Source organism: Electrophorus electricus, chromosome 1 (assembly GCF_013358815.1).
Source record: "Electrophorus electricus isolate fEleEle1 chromosome 1, fEleEle1.pri, whole genome shotgun sequence".
NCBI lineage: Eukaryota > Metazoa > Chordata > Actinopteri > Gymnotiformes > Gymnotidae > Electrophorus > Electrophorus electricus.
Window position 1 is genome coordinate 15,860,045 of NC_049535.1, and position 14,320 is coordinate 15,874,364.

The 14,320-nt window shown below is 47.4% G+C and overlaps 1 protein-coding gene across 1 annotated transcript in view; it reads right to left on the bottom strand.

The window, feature by feature from the left end:
• Nucleotides 1–14,320, bottom strand: part of LOC113587790 (alpha-1,6-mannosylglycoprotein 6-beta-N-acetylglucosaminyltransferase B) — a 97,725-nt gene that overhangs the window by 71,491 nt on the left and 11,914 nt on the right. Inside the window, exon 3 of the mRNA XM_035524791.1 lies at nucleotides 485–629. Within this exon, the coding sequence (XP_035380684.1) occupies nucleotides 485–629 (145 nt within the window). The remainder of the gene's footprint in view (nucleotides 1–484; nucleotides 630–14,320) is intronic.

Consider the following 14,320-nt stretch of genomic DNA (forward strand, 5'->3'; position numbering starts at 1 on the left):
CGTTTCCCTTATATTTCAAGCATTTAGGATTCCTATTTTAAACACTGTAAGATCTCAGACACCAGTTAATGTATTTTCTCACTTACCCAAAACTGTCATTCTTACGCTAAGATGGATAAACACAATATTAATATAAAGAGAATGCGCTTTAGAAGCGTGTTTCTGCTGTGTTTATAAAGACGTAGCACTCTGAAGAACTGAGCTAAGAGCCTAATCTATCGCACCTGGCCTCAAGCTTCACAGGCAGGCAAATATCCCCAGCCTGGGACTCATCTCAGCAGCCTGTCGGATGCTCAGGGGTTTACTGCCTTGGCCAGCTGACATAACTTGGATAAGGAGAAGGTCATAGATTAACTTCAGAAGTCACTGGCCAAAGGTTCTGTAAAAATGTTGACAAAGAACAACTTTCGGTTTCAAATGCCCCAATGAGCCACATCCCAGAGTAGCTCGGATCCAGGAATGGCCACAGGACCAGCGCCATTACCTGTTAATCGCTGAGCTGAGCTCTTCCAGACGGCGCGAGTCGTTGGTGTTGTCCAGCTTCGACAGACTGTCCATCCTCTTCAGAATGACCTCCAGCATGTCACTGATCTTCCTCAGTACACTGCGGGACTCAATACCTCCCAGCACTAGACACACACACACACACACACACACACACACACACACACACACACACACACACACACAGTTTCATATGCATCTGTAAACATGTATGGTCACTTTCTGCATGGCTACATTTCATCTTTACTACCTCATATTTAGGAACATCTAGATAACTACACAACAGTGAACCATTGGTTAGAAATGTAATACTCAATGATGGTGATAAGCTCTTTACCAACTGCCAAATTACAAAAAAACAAAAAACAAAACAAAACATGATGCTAGTGCTACTTAACTAATTGCACATCTTAGAAAGCATGGTTTTTATTGCAAAGGGTAATCTTACATAATCCAAAAGAAAAGAAGGTCAGATGGAATAGCAAAGCTCTCTACACTCTAAACAGAGGGCGTTTTCCACATCAACATTTAGCAAAGAGTCGGAGGTGAGAAACGTTTGGCCGAGGCCGCGTTCTAAACCGCACGGGGCTCAGTGCACTTCCCTTTTCTACATGTTAACATGTTTTTATTCTTTATCCCCACAGTCCCTTGGCAGCTGCAGCCTTGCCCGGGGTGTGGAGCTTTTGTTAGGCTCTGGCCTAAATAAAAAGCGCCTTAATGTCACCGTGGCCCTCCAGGGCAATGCAGGCGGGTGTACGGGCAGGCATGCGGGCACAGCCCTAACCTTTTATATCTAATAGAGTGCATCGGAGCTCGGATTATGAGGAGAGAGGGGAACAAATTATGTTGACACTCTCCTCTCTCCCCAAGCCAGAGCCAATTATGGGAGTCCACAGAGAAAGCCGAGGTGATGTTATTGCACTCAAGTGCTAAATTAGCGCGAGACAGCCAGACTTAGAAAGAGAGAGAGAGAGAGAGAGAGAGAACAACAATAGAGAATGGGGACAGAAACAGTGACAGAAGGAGAAAACTAAATAGAGACAGAGTGGGACACAGAACTATATATCTTTGCCTAAATTCCACTTTCATTCTCTTCAGCTCTCAAAGGCTCATCCCAAGGCAGCTGAAGGGCATCGCTCTCCATACACGGTGTCGTGTAATTAGATCTTTAAACAAGGAATTGAAATGAAGCAGTAGATTGCACATGAATGGGATTACACAGGGTTAGGCATGAATGGGATTACACAGGGTAGGGTTCTTATCGAGCGCCAGGCTGTGCAGGGGCACCTCTGTTTTAGCCCCTGTGACTCACAGCCTGCAGCTCGGTGGGAACAGTTCATCGCGGAGCCAGCATCGGTAAGTGAGCCATGTCCGTTTTTGGTTCAGCGCCGTGACCCAACACTCCCACGGCCGGTGCTGGGAGAAAGAGACAGTTCTGCAGAACAAGGCTAAGGCAGCAGGACCATATTCCACTTTATTTGGGCTGGAATTGACTGCTAGCAGCTCTAGAGAGATTCTGCAGTGGATGTGGACTCTGGAATGGCTGAATATTCGGAGGATGAATGAACGGAGGAACAGTGATGACTAAGTCAATGGGAAAATGGCTCATATCCAAAACCTTTCCACTGCCTATACAAGCCCAATGAGTCATCTTTCTTAAGCAAGTGCAAAATTTATATTTGGCCTAGTGGCATTCTGTGTCCACACGTGTGTGTGTGTGTGTGTAACTCCTTTGCGGACCGCCGACAGATGATGGGTTACGTGGATGACAGCAGCAGAAGAGTAGAACATCAGAAGGCTTCTGGCTCTGCTCAACACGTGGGGCAAGTCATGGGCGCTGCTGCTCTGAGACAGACTCAATTACTCCAGAGACAGAGGGATAAGGACCTGAGCCAATCACATGGCCGAGAGAGAGAGAGAGAGAGAGAGAGAGAGAGAGAGAGAGAGAGAGAGAGAGGGAGAGAGAGAGAGAGAGAGAGAGAGAGAGAGAGAGAGAGAGAGCGAGAGAGGACGGGAGAAGAGGATGAGAGAGTGCAGAGGTAAACAGAGAGGAAGAAATGAAAAATGAAGGAAAACATTTACTTTCTTTCAATCAGCGAGGACAAAAACAAATAAAAATACTGAACAAGCGGGGAGAGAGAGAGAGAGAGAGAGAGAGAGAGAGAGAGAGAGAGAGAGAGAGAGAGGAAGAGTTAAGGAGAAGAGAATTATGGAGCCTCCACTTCTGCCAAATCCTCTACCGATCTGGCCCCGCCCCCTCTTTTCTTGCACCCGTGTCTCATCGCTTACATCATCTCTGCCTATGTATATATAGCCCGTCTGACCCGACGCCTTTGTAAAGCGTCACGTGTGTTTTTACCGGTTTCAGTCTCACTTTCTCCACGCTTCTGCTTTCGTAACTTGTTTCTCGGTTTAGTACTGGCTTTGCCCACGTGAGCACTGTCAGCCACTGTGGGTTTTTTTTATACCTCTGCTAATGATCGTGATTACTATTTTTAAAAAGGCTCTGGTCATAGTAACGCATAAGCAACAGCAGGGGTGCACTGGGGGAGCATCGTGAGACGCCGCAGTTAAACACGACTAACGCTGACTAATGCCTCGCACGGAAAACACGGCAAAACACCGCAGGCTCGAGGTCACGACTGCAGCCGGGGTCCACGCAGGGTCCTCACCCTTGGGCAACAGCACGGCGTCGTTTTCGGACTCGGTTCCAGATGGATCCGCCCAACCCACAGCTGCTGGGAGGCTCGTTCCAAGGCTGCAGTACGGCGCAAGTGCGAGGTTCCAAGCGTCGCGGCAGTAGTGACATTCCAGACGCACAGGCGCTCGGAGAAACGTTTTGCACGTCGGACTGATTTGCTGAGAACGCAGCCGAGCTGAGTGCGAGCGTGCGAGGGAGATGACAGTGACAGTTACTATTTTCTCCAAAATTCCTTAAAATGTCCAGAAGGCCCGCTAAACGTGTGTACAGCATGTGGCCTGAGGTCGGTACATAAACACTGTAATTAAGGAGCCACATTAAAACTGGGAAAATCAGCATAGCCTAGTGCTGCATAATCATATCAGCCAAGCACTAAAAGCTTACTAGTACGTGGTAACAATGCACATCAGCATAATAAACGCCTCTGCAGACCATCTAGAGGCAGTGCAGAGAGGACAGTTTTCACACTGCCAAAGGGTCATACTGTAATACGCGTTACTCTAAAGCAACCTGTAGAATCACTGTCTGCATAAGCAGTGATGTTTATGCACATGGAAATGTTGATGAAGGTCTGGGGACTCTCACACCGGGGACGAGGTCACAGTGTCAAACATTTTACTCGTGAAAATAAATGAACTCACCCAAAAACAAATATTAGTGGGAAATATTAGTGGGAAATATGGAAGGGCACAAAAATTTCGGGTCAGGTCGTGACATAACCTTTAAGAAAATCCACCTCTGTTGTAAAGCAGTGTGCGCTCCCTCACCCGGAATATTGGCTCCAAAACAAGACCTTTCTGAACCCGAACCTGAACCTAAATAATGCCTCTAAGAGCTCTGAAAACTAAACTAGTGTGTGTGTGTGTGTGTGTGTGTGTGTGTGTGTGTGTGCGTGTGTGTGCGTGTGTATGTGTGTGTGTGCGTGTGTATGTGTGTGTGTGCGCGTGTGTTACATGCACTCAACAGTACAGGGACCAATAGATCAGGGAGTCAGTGGAGGATATGCTTATCTGCTATTCAGCCATATATAGGAGTCAGAGAGATAGAGGGAGAGACAAAGGAGGGAGAGAAAAGAGAATAAAGAGAGAGGGAGAAAGCAAGCAGAAACGAGAGAAAAGAAAACACATTACTGTCCATTTGCATTTTTTACGGGCTCTTCCTCCACCTATTATGCCTGATGCATTCCACAAGGAACTGATGGAGAGACAGAGAGGAGAAGGGCAGTGGGGTTGGGGGAGGGAGGGAGGGAGGGAGGGAGCGAGGGAGGGAGGGAGGGAGGGAGGGAGGGAGGGAGGGAGGGAGGGAGGGAGGGAGGGAGGGAGGGAGGGAGGGAGGGAGGGAGCGAGGGAGGGAGGGAGGGAGGGAGGGAGCGAGGGAGGGAGGGAGGGAGGGAGCGAGGGAGGGAGGGAGGGAGGGAGGGAGGGAGCGAGGGAGGGAGGGAGCGAGGGAGGGAGGGAGGGAGCGAGGGAGGGAGGGAGGGAGGGAGGGAGATGAATGGCACATAATTCTAAATTATCTTCTCTTCTCTATAGCACTCTCCACCTTTCAGAAATCATCTCCACATTTACTGCTTCTGTTCTGCTAAGAGTGACAGGTAAACATGACATCCACGCATCATATTCACACACACACACACACACACACACACACACACACACACGCACGCACACACGCACACACACACACACACACACACTCATGCAGGCATAGTCTGTCTCTGCCCCTCTCGATCTCTCCTTTACACACATAATCAGCCTTTTTCCTTACCTCTCCACTCCGTCTCTTCCTCACATACACATACACAATCACACACACAACACATGCACACATAAACACACACAATCGCTTCCCTGCTCCCTTACTCACTCCTGGCGCTGCCTGGGGAATGACTTTGTGTGCGGAATTTCCCCTCAAAAAAGACGCAACGGCCAGCCCTCACGTCCGCTGATGTGTTTCCCTGCTTGAGAACAACGCAAGATGGAAAACAAAATTCATTTCTTCATTTAGAGTTAGCAAAGCCTGCCAGAGGTCAAACCAGAAAGGGTCTGTGAGGTGAGCAACAATGAACCAGGTCGACTGCCTGAAACCTCTGCATCGAGCAGTCGATCTGGCTGTGGAAAAATCACAATTATGTAAAGGGAGAGAAAATGTGGATCTGGGATGGAGGCGTACGCAGCTAAACAGCCCGCCCCGCTGGCCCAGAGGCTCACGCGGGTCTTGCTTTTCCGTGCGTCTAGTTAAGTCTAGCAGCAGCTGGACTGGTGGGGTATTAGCCTGCTGCAGCGCGCTCCGCGGTGATGTTACGGCAACATGACAAAGCCTCACGGGCAGTGTGTGTACCTGGAAAACAATCGGTAAAAAGCTTCGGTAACGCTGTACAGCCAAAAACTTCATATGACCACAAGAGTCTTCCCTCCACAGGACACTTGGGGTGCTTGGAAAAATGCACCTCACAGTTTTAGTTTTGTTTTTTATTGACAAGTAAAAAATTTGAATAGCCACAGAAGCCACAATAAAACATCCCTTTTATTTTACGTAAAACTATAAAGGATTTCTGCAGGCAGACTCAGAGCTGGTCCTGAGGCAGCCAGGTATTGATAGAAAGATATTGGCAGGTCCTGACTGGCACTTAAACAGACAGCCTTTGCTCTGAGGGCTAGTCCATCATCAGGCACATTAGCACTCGGTGGTTAGAAGGATTAGCGGTCCTCTGGGAGTTCGCTTTTAGCGCACCATCACGTGGAGCGCCTGTATTGTTCAAAACCAGTGTTGGGTTCAACTGATGGGTCAGTACCACAAGAACCCAAAGTACGTCCCTTTAACAACAAACCACAAATGGACACCTAAGGACTTTTTCACTCTGCCAGGCAGGTGAGAGACTGAGTTTGCCTCGTGTCAGATGCCCTGTGAGCCGCTGACATGTAAAGCATCCCATGTTTAGGTTTATACGGTGAAATCCACAGTCGCTTTATGTGGAGATGTCAAGCCTTTTTAGAAGAGAAATCTTTTTTGTGTGTATTTCAGAGATGAAACAGCTTAAAGTTTAATGATAATCATATTAATTCCTATTCTATATTAGGCTCCTTTATCCTATTAGTCTTTTAAAAACCCACACACTGAATGTGCACTGGCTTGCTTACTGCAAAACACCCCAAGGCTATGACACTCAGAAGACCCACTCCTAGCTTCCCCACAGATCCGCTTGGCTATGTTCATTTATTAATTCATTTAGTGCTGCGCTGCATTTCCATTCTGTGATAGGTCATGACGATGTCTTCTCATTCTTGGCCATGTGCGAAAAGCTTTCCGAGCTTTTAAAGTGTGCGAGTACAGGAGGGGCCCCCGGGGACCCCAGGGCGGAGCCCATTGGAGCGGCATCTGTCCACAAGCAGAGACCCAGAACAATGGGCGTCTCTAAACAAACAAGAAAAGCCTCAATCCAAGCAAGCGTTTCACCCCATTGGCCCGACGGTGTGTCGCACACTACGCTGGTCGCACTCCGGATAGACAATGTTATTCAGTATTTCCAGAGTTCAGCATGCGCACTGCGCAGTCTAATACGATTAGGCAGAAGAGTAATGGCAGGTGTTTTAAAGCCAAATATATGGTACTTTTGGCCTATTGTACAGAGGCAGAGACCCATAATCAGTGTTACTGCTGGCTTCCATGACGTTTACAGCATTTGGGAAACATCCTAATTCGGAGTGTGTGCGCTCCCTGAGAACTGAATCGACACCCTTGGTATTGCCATCATTAGTGTCATTATCAGGGGAGCTACAGGAATCTACTTTCAACAGCCTATAGCTATTGAATAAAAATACATGATATGGTGAAACTACCTTATTGTGATGCCTACGCAACTAGTTTTTAAAACAAAAATAGCATATTGTATGGCTACATATTGCAGTTACAATATTCTGTACAATATATAAGCAAATTGGTGAGCCTTTGCTTAATATTTAGATTTTTATGATAATTTAAATACTTCGCTTCACCGAAACATTGAGATCGTGCTCAGCATGCTTGCAGCACAAGCCATTTGTAAAACAGCTCATATCCGGCCTCCTGTGAGGTCGGTATTGCAACTGGTAGAAGATGTATCGGTCCACCCCTGAGAGCAGTGAAGCAGTGGCCTCAGCCTGGCCCTGAGTAGGTGAGCAACCCATCGAGCTCTCTACCGCCATGACCAGCTCCCGTGCATATCTATATACATTTAAATTCATGAGCTTCTGGAGCGGTACCGCACTGGGCCTGTGGACACCTCAAACGAGGTCACGGGTAATCCTCCGCACCCCGAGCAGGCCAAGGGAGCAACACGGCATCATGGGAAACGGAGGGAAACCCACATGGTGGGGTTTTTTTTTTCGCTTCACGCATTTGATAGAGAGGTCAATGAAGTCAGTCACACTTATCCATACAAGTCACATGCAAGTCAGCAGAACTGACTCGGTTCAGGTCGGTTTGAACTCTGTATGATACAAACGGATCTCAAAAGAACAATGTTGAATTGTGTTAAACTGGGGAAGCCATGTTTCTCACACTGCTTTATCCGGTTTTTAGAAGGCTGCTATTCCTGGTGAACTCCCACACTTTTTCTGCTGAAATGGCTCCATGCTCTCTCCGCCCCAAACTGCAGAAACTAACAACCTCTACCAACAGGCTCCAAATTATAGTGAACCAGATGTTTCATTTGTTACAGTAGGGGACTTTTTATCATTCAGCATGAGCTATTTATCACCTACAAGATTCTGGGAGTTGGTGTTCTGTTTTCTGCGGTAGGATGACTGTGATTTGTTTTGGTTTGTTTTGCATCCGTTTGGTTTCATTGCTTACCTTGTGCTCACCATAAAGTCATTGGTGGTGTATGCAAGTGTGCAGAGACAAAGACCACGGGAAAAGCATTCCCATGAAGGCTCGGGTATGACGACACACTGCGACATTCAGCCTCACTAACAAACCACCACGTGAGATAGCACAAAAGCTCGCCTAAACCAAATTGTCTCGCAGACTCAAACAAGCACTTCGAAGCAATCTGCCGCCAGATTATGAAGCAGTAGCTCGCTCACGAAGCGTGTCTGGCTACGGGAAAAATTTGACTTTGAGCTGTAGCAGTCGCCGCGATGCACGCGTGCCTGCTTTAATACAAATCCTAAAGAGGAACGGTTACAGAGGAACGTCAGGCTCGTGTGACTGACTCAGCAGCAGTTTTGTTTGAAGTGGCTGAGTTCCAAAAGGGGCGGATTTGCCTGTGTGTCATTTGCTGTGCGCGCTGATATCAGAAGAGGATCAGCTGGGCCTGACACCAGATCCATCGCTTCGTGTCTGCTGATATCCATTACTGATAACGAGAGGAAAGGGAGGAAAATATGGAATGGCAAAGGGGGATTTTCTGGGTGGAGAAATTGACCGCAACATTGTTAGACTGCGGTCTCCTGTTAGTCTACTGCTCCCCAAAGACACAGCAAAGACACCAACACACTTCAAGAGTCTTTGGCGGAGAAGGAACGGATAGAGTTCTGACATTATCAAGTGGTCTGACGTAGTCTGCTGGAAATCACAGGCAACTCTAGGTAACCATTTTCCGAATGCACATGAATACCTGTTGGACTCCTGCAGCCAGTGATTTCCCAGAAAGAACCGCCCCTGCCCCAGATGGACGGCTAATTCTGAAGTGGCTGTTCTAAGAATGCAGTCCCACGCTGCCTGGAATTCAGGGCTGCATCACGGCAAACAGGCCTGGCAAAAATGTGGAAGTGTTGGACTCCCTCCCTTTCCAGCTTTGCCATTAGTCGAGCTTTGCTTTTATCTGCCTCCAGAAGCCTCGGTCGACACTCCGAGCACTTGAAGAAGTGTTTGTGCGAGCAAGCATAAGGACACAATCAATTAACAGTGACATCCTGCTCCTCATCTGCGCCAGTTTCACTCTCCCTCCCGCGTTTCTGAAGGGAGGAGATAAAGAGGAGAGTGTGGGCTGTAATTTAAATCCCATATCCTCCGAGGAAGCATTTCAATTAAAACATTTCATTTTATTTCTTAGTATCCCCCCATACACACACACTCACACACACACACACACAGCTCTTATTCTGTTCCAAAGTAGATCCTCTCAAGCCAGTTCTTTGATTTCTTCACCTCTGAAGTTAAAACTACACACTACCTTCTCTCTCGCGCTCTGTCTCTCTCTCTCTCTCTCTCTCTCTCTCTCTCTCTCTCTCTCTCTCTCTCTCTCTGTCACCCAGTATTTCCCTTTACTCTCTTTAATTTTAGAACAAGGTCTCTGTGTTGAATATGACAGACCTTGAAATACAGAAGGCCCGAGTTCTCCTACTTCAGTGTTACAGTGCTCTAAGTCTATTATACCCCATCCATCCTACGGAAAACCATGGTACAAATACAATGTACTGTTGCTAAAAAAAATACAATAAACATTTAATCTGAAAACATTTACTATTCAAAAACATTCTAATATCAGTGCTGTTTTAAAGCCATTGTATTTTTCAACTTTTTCTCAACTTTTTTCACTGCTGTAAAGTTTACCATCTCAAAATGAACTTGCAAGTACAGCACTACACAAGCCAGTAAATTAGACGTCCACTCCTGGCCAGCAAAAGAGGTCAATAAAAATCAAACTATTCTATATTGTTATATCTCACTTCTCTCTCTCTCAATGATGCTGTTTGTCTTTATTAGCCAGACAGTCCCCTGTGTGAGTCCTGTGGGAGGCAATGGGCTTTTGACGAAGACACTCTCCTGCTCGGGCTCCCCGCCCAGAGCGCTGCCTGACTCCTGGACGTACACAGCGCATTCTCACCGCCTCTCAGCAGGACGATACGGAAGACGCAAGATGTTGTCTTAAACAGTTCACACCTACATGAAGGCCATCCTCTGTCAGCCTGATGACGGCCCAGAAGGTTGACCAGAGCAGATGAGTTTACCCAGAGTTCCCTGGGAGGAAAATGGGATGTGATGGTGTGGTGTGGCCTTTGCCATTTCTGACAACATCACAGTGAAAACAGGAATAGTTCTTCAACAAACTAAAGGGAAAAAGCCCCGTTAGAGGCCATGGCATATGGGAACCAGTAATAAAGCCTCTGGCTGTGAAAGAGATGTAGACACACACACACACACACACACACAGAGAGAGAATACAAAGCTGTAACCAAACGAAGGAACCTTCTGTGGTTCTGGTGAAAAAGAAACCCATCTAAGTGACATCTGGCTTCTTGGATGTGTTCCTTATTTAATAACCTTCTCCTCCTGCCTCCTCCCCCTAAGTCTCTCTTTCTTTTCTTCTCCATCTCTCCTGCTCTCTTTCACACGCTCCCATCCCTCAATCTCACCGCATACCCTTCCCAGAGGTAGCCCACGCTAGCATCTGGCAGTGTTGGTGTTGGTCTCTGCTCAAAGCTCTGGCCAGGCTGCCCCCCGCCCACCCACCCACCCACCCCTGCTCCACGGGCAGCGGGGACAGAAGCAGCCGCCCCCAGCCGTCCTGTAGCGACTCCGCTCAGTCGCCGCCGTGACAGATGGAGATGCGAGACAACCTCGCCCGTGCAGCGCCAGACTCGGCTCGCGCAGCGCGCTGGCTTAGCGGCTACACCTGCTCTCGCCCGCCCGTCTGAACCCAGGAAACGTGTCGATTACCCGGCGTGGGGGTTCGGGTGCACGGCTTTCACTGTCGCTGAGGAGGCTTCTGGGAAGAGGAGCGCCGGTGTGAAATCAAGACCCCCTCCCCTCCCTCGCCCCTGCTTCAAAACGAGGCCTTTCACAAGGACCAATTTTGACCTCTGAGGTTCAAAATAGTCACAAGAAACTAAAATGAATGAGCTGCTCCTCATACTGAAGGCGTGATAGCTTTCGTAAGTTTGGTTGGAGGTCCTAACCCTGAACCAGCGTCTTTTACATTTTAGAATCCTGAATCTCCTCCATTTAGTACAGAACATCATGCAAAGGTTAAACATTAATGGCATTAAATAATCGCTCTGAGAATTAAACCCTCACCACAGTGGACGCCTGCCAAACGTCCGTTCTCTGAGCCTGGGAGAGCTCTGATTTTTATTGCCCCTGTCCTGTGTTCCACTGGGGTCAAAATGATCCCATATTTCTCCCACTTTAACCTGAATTTTCTTTTTTTGTCTTCCTGTTATCGCAGTCTGCTGCAATAAGCTAGCACTAAATGACTATTTTTATCAATAAAGGAAAACTAATTAACATTTAATCTGTGCTACTGGTACTTTTTCTGTCAAGATAGGGTTGTTTCTCTGGGTTCCTATATGTGACCCCTTTGACCCCACCACCTGAGGACCATGTCATTTAAGAGACACTACCATTTTAAAGTAGCCTTAAGTTAAACATAAGCATTTATGCAAATTGGTGTCATTTTCTGATTGTCCATATAAGAGCTCATCAGAATGCAGGAGCCAAGGTCCTGCAGACTCTCCTGATGTTGGAAAATCTCCATGTTTGTGAGGCCCTGAAATCAGGAGACACTTTCGTTTGCTGTTCTCTGACATGTTACAGCTTTCTTTTCCCTTCAGGAAAGGAAAAGAGGTGATAGACTTCCTGCTAATCTGGTCTATGACCTCAGTCACATCTGTCTCCTCTCTAAACAGCTGTGTGTAATCCTCAGGATCTCATTATAGACGCCCCACTCCAGCAAAGCTGATTTTCTCCCTCCCTCTCTCTCTCTCTCTCTCTTTCTCTCTCTCCCTTTCCCTCTCCTGGGCTAATGCAAACACCTCAGTTAGAGTTGCAATATCCATACCCCCTATGGATTCTGTCACAGGCAATGACACCGGACACTGAAATCTCTTTAGGGTTTCTCTATTTCCAGTAAATGAGTTAGACGGATATATTTTTGCCTTTCTTTTTTGGTCCACAACATATACACTAAGATGAAACAAAACAAGATTCGATATATAGGTGTGAATACATAAATACAGAAGGGAACCAAGCTTGAGGACGATGGGAAAAATTGCTTTGCCATAACAAATGCCCTGTGCCATGTATAATGCAGCCTCGTACTATCGCCCAACTTGACACCCCAACCCCCACCCCCTTATAACGCTTTGTGGCCCGACAGCAGCACATGTACAACGTCAGGTTACGTCTGTAACCCGCTGCCACTGTGCTTTAGTGGGAGTTTTAGTCTTTAATGATAAATCAGTGTTTTTAAAAGGTTCTGACACCTTCAGATGGATACAGCCTCATCTAAGGTAACAGATGTTAGCTCAAGGTAACAGATGTAATAGATGATTTCTCTTTGAGTTGTAAAATATATGAAAGTAATATCACACTGGGAATAAAAACACAACCACACTGTTGCAATGTAGCATTCATGGGAGCTAAAAATACGATCTCATTTTATGAAGCAAAAGTTCTATATAAAAGCTATATGACACTGCTGCAAAGCACGCAAGCCATTATAACACTGTCAGAATATGAGAAACTCTAACAGCATCTCACTGTATCTCACAAAAAAATGAAAACTCACACACCATATCTTACAATGTCCTTCAAAAAAGAGAAAGTGAAAGAGAGAAAGAAAGACATGAAGAAAGAGGGACAGAGAGAGAGAGAGAGAGAGAGAGAGAGAGAGAGAGAGAGAGAGCAACCCAGTCAGACTCCTGTAATGAGCAATGAGCTTTTTGGGGCTGTGTTTTGTAATTAAGGTCGAGGAAAGGAATGGAGGTGGAGTGATCCTGCTCCCAGTGGAACTCCCACTCAACAGAGGAGGAAAAGCTTATTTACTTTCCCCTCCACTACAAATATTTATAGGCAAACTGCCCAGCCCTGCCCTGATTATGGGGCAGGCAGCACACCGACAGCTCGCAAGGAGAGCAAGTGAGGTCGGATATAGGTGGCACAGGTGAAAATGTGTGTGTGTGTGTGTGTGTGTGTGTGTGTGTGTGTGTGTGTGAGTGTGTGTGTGTGTGTGTGTGTGTGTGAGTGTGTGTGTGTGTGTGTGAGTGTGTGTGTGTGTGTGTGTGAGTGTGTGTGTGAATGCTGTCTCTGGGGTGTATGTGTGTGTGTGTGTGTGTGTGTGTGTGTGTGTGTGTGTGTGAATGCTGTCTCTGGGGTGTGTGGGTGTGGGTGTGAGTGTGTGTGGGTGTATGTGTGTGTGTGTTTGTGTGTGTGTGTGTGTGTGTGTGTGTGTGTGTGTGTGTGTGTGTGTGTGTGTGTGTGAATGCTGTCTCTGGGGTGTGTGGGTGTGTATGTGAGTGTGTGTGTGTGAGAATGCTGTCTCTGGGGTGTGTGTGTGTGTGTGTGAGTGTGTGTGTGTGTGTGTGTGTGAGTGTGTGTGTGTGTGTGTGTGTGTGTGAATGCTGTCTCTGGGGTGTGTGGGTGTGTGTGTGAGTGTGTGTGTGTGTGTATGTGTGTGTGTGTGTGTGTGTGTGTGTGTGTGTGTGTGTGTGTGTGTGTGTGTGTGTGTGTGTGTGTGTGTGTGAATGCTGTCTCTGGGGTGTGTGGGTGTGTATGTGAGTGTGTGTGTGTGAGAATGCTGTCTCTGGGGTGTGTGTGTGTGTGTGAGTGTGTGTGTGTGTGTGTGTGTGTGTGTGAGTGTGTGTGTGTGTGTGTGTGTGTGTGTGTGTGAGTGTGTGTGTGTGTGTGTGTTTGAGTGTGTGTGTGTGTGTGTGTGTGTGTGTGTGAGTGTGTGTGTGAATGCTGTCTCTGGGGTGTATGTGTGTGTGGGTGTGGGTGTGTGTGTGTGTGTATGTGTGTGTGTGTGAGTGTGCGTGTGTGTGTGTGTGTGTGTGTGTGTGTGTGTGTGTGTGTGTGTGTGTGTGTGTGTGTATGGTGGTCTCTGTTACTCTCTCTTGCTTTTTTCCTTTACTCCGACCACACCACGCTAAGATGCGTTACCTTGCTATTCACTAGCATGCTAATCGTTAATCCCTCCCAAGGCCGGCCAATGACAGCCGGGCTCACGACAAGAGCAGCTCCTCGCACTGCTGCTTTCCCTGTCACGTCACGGGAACTCAAGGAGATGAATCTGACACCGCCGTGAGACTGGCAGGAGATGACAGGGAGCCTCGCAAAACTGTCTCAAGGTCAAGCCGGAGGAACACTCAGGAAAACTAAACCTCGGACTTCAGCTGCAGTGGAAACAGAACT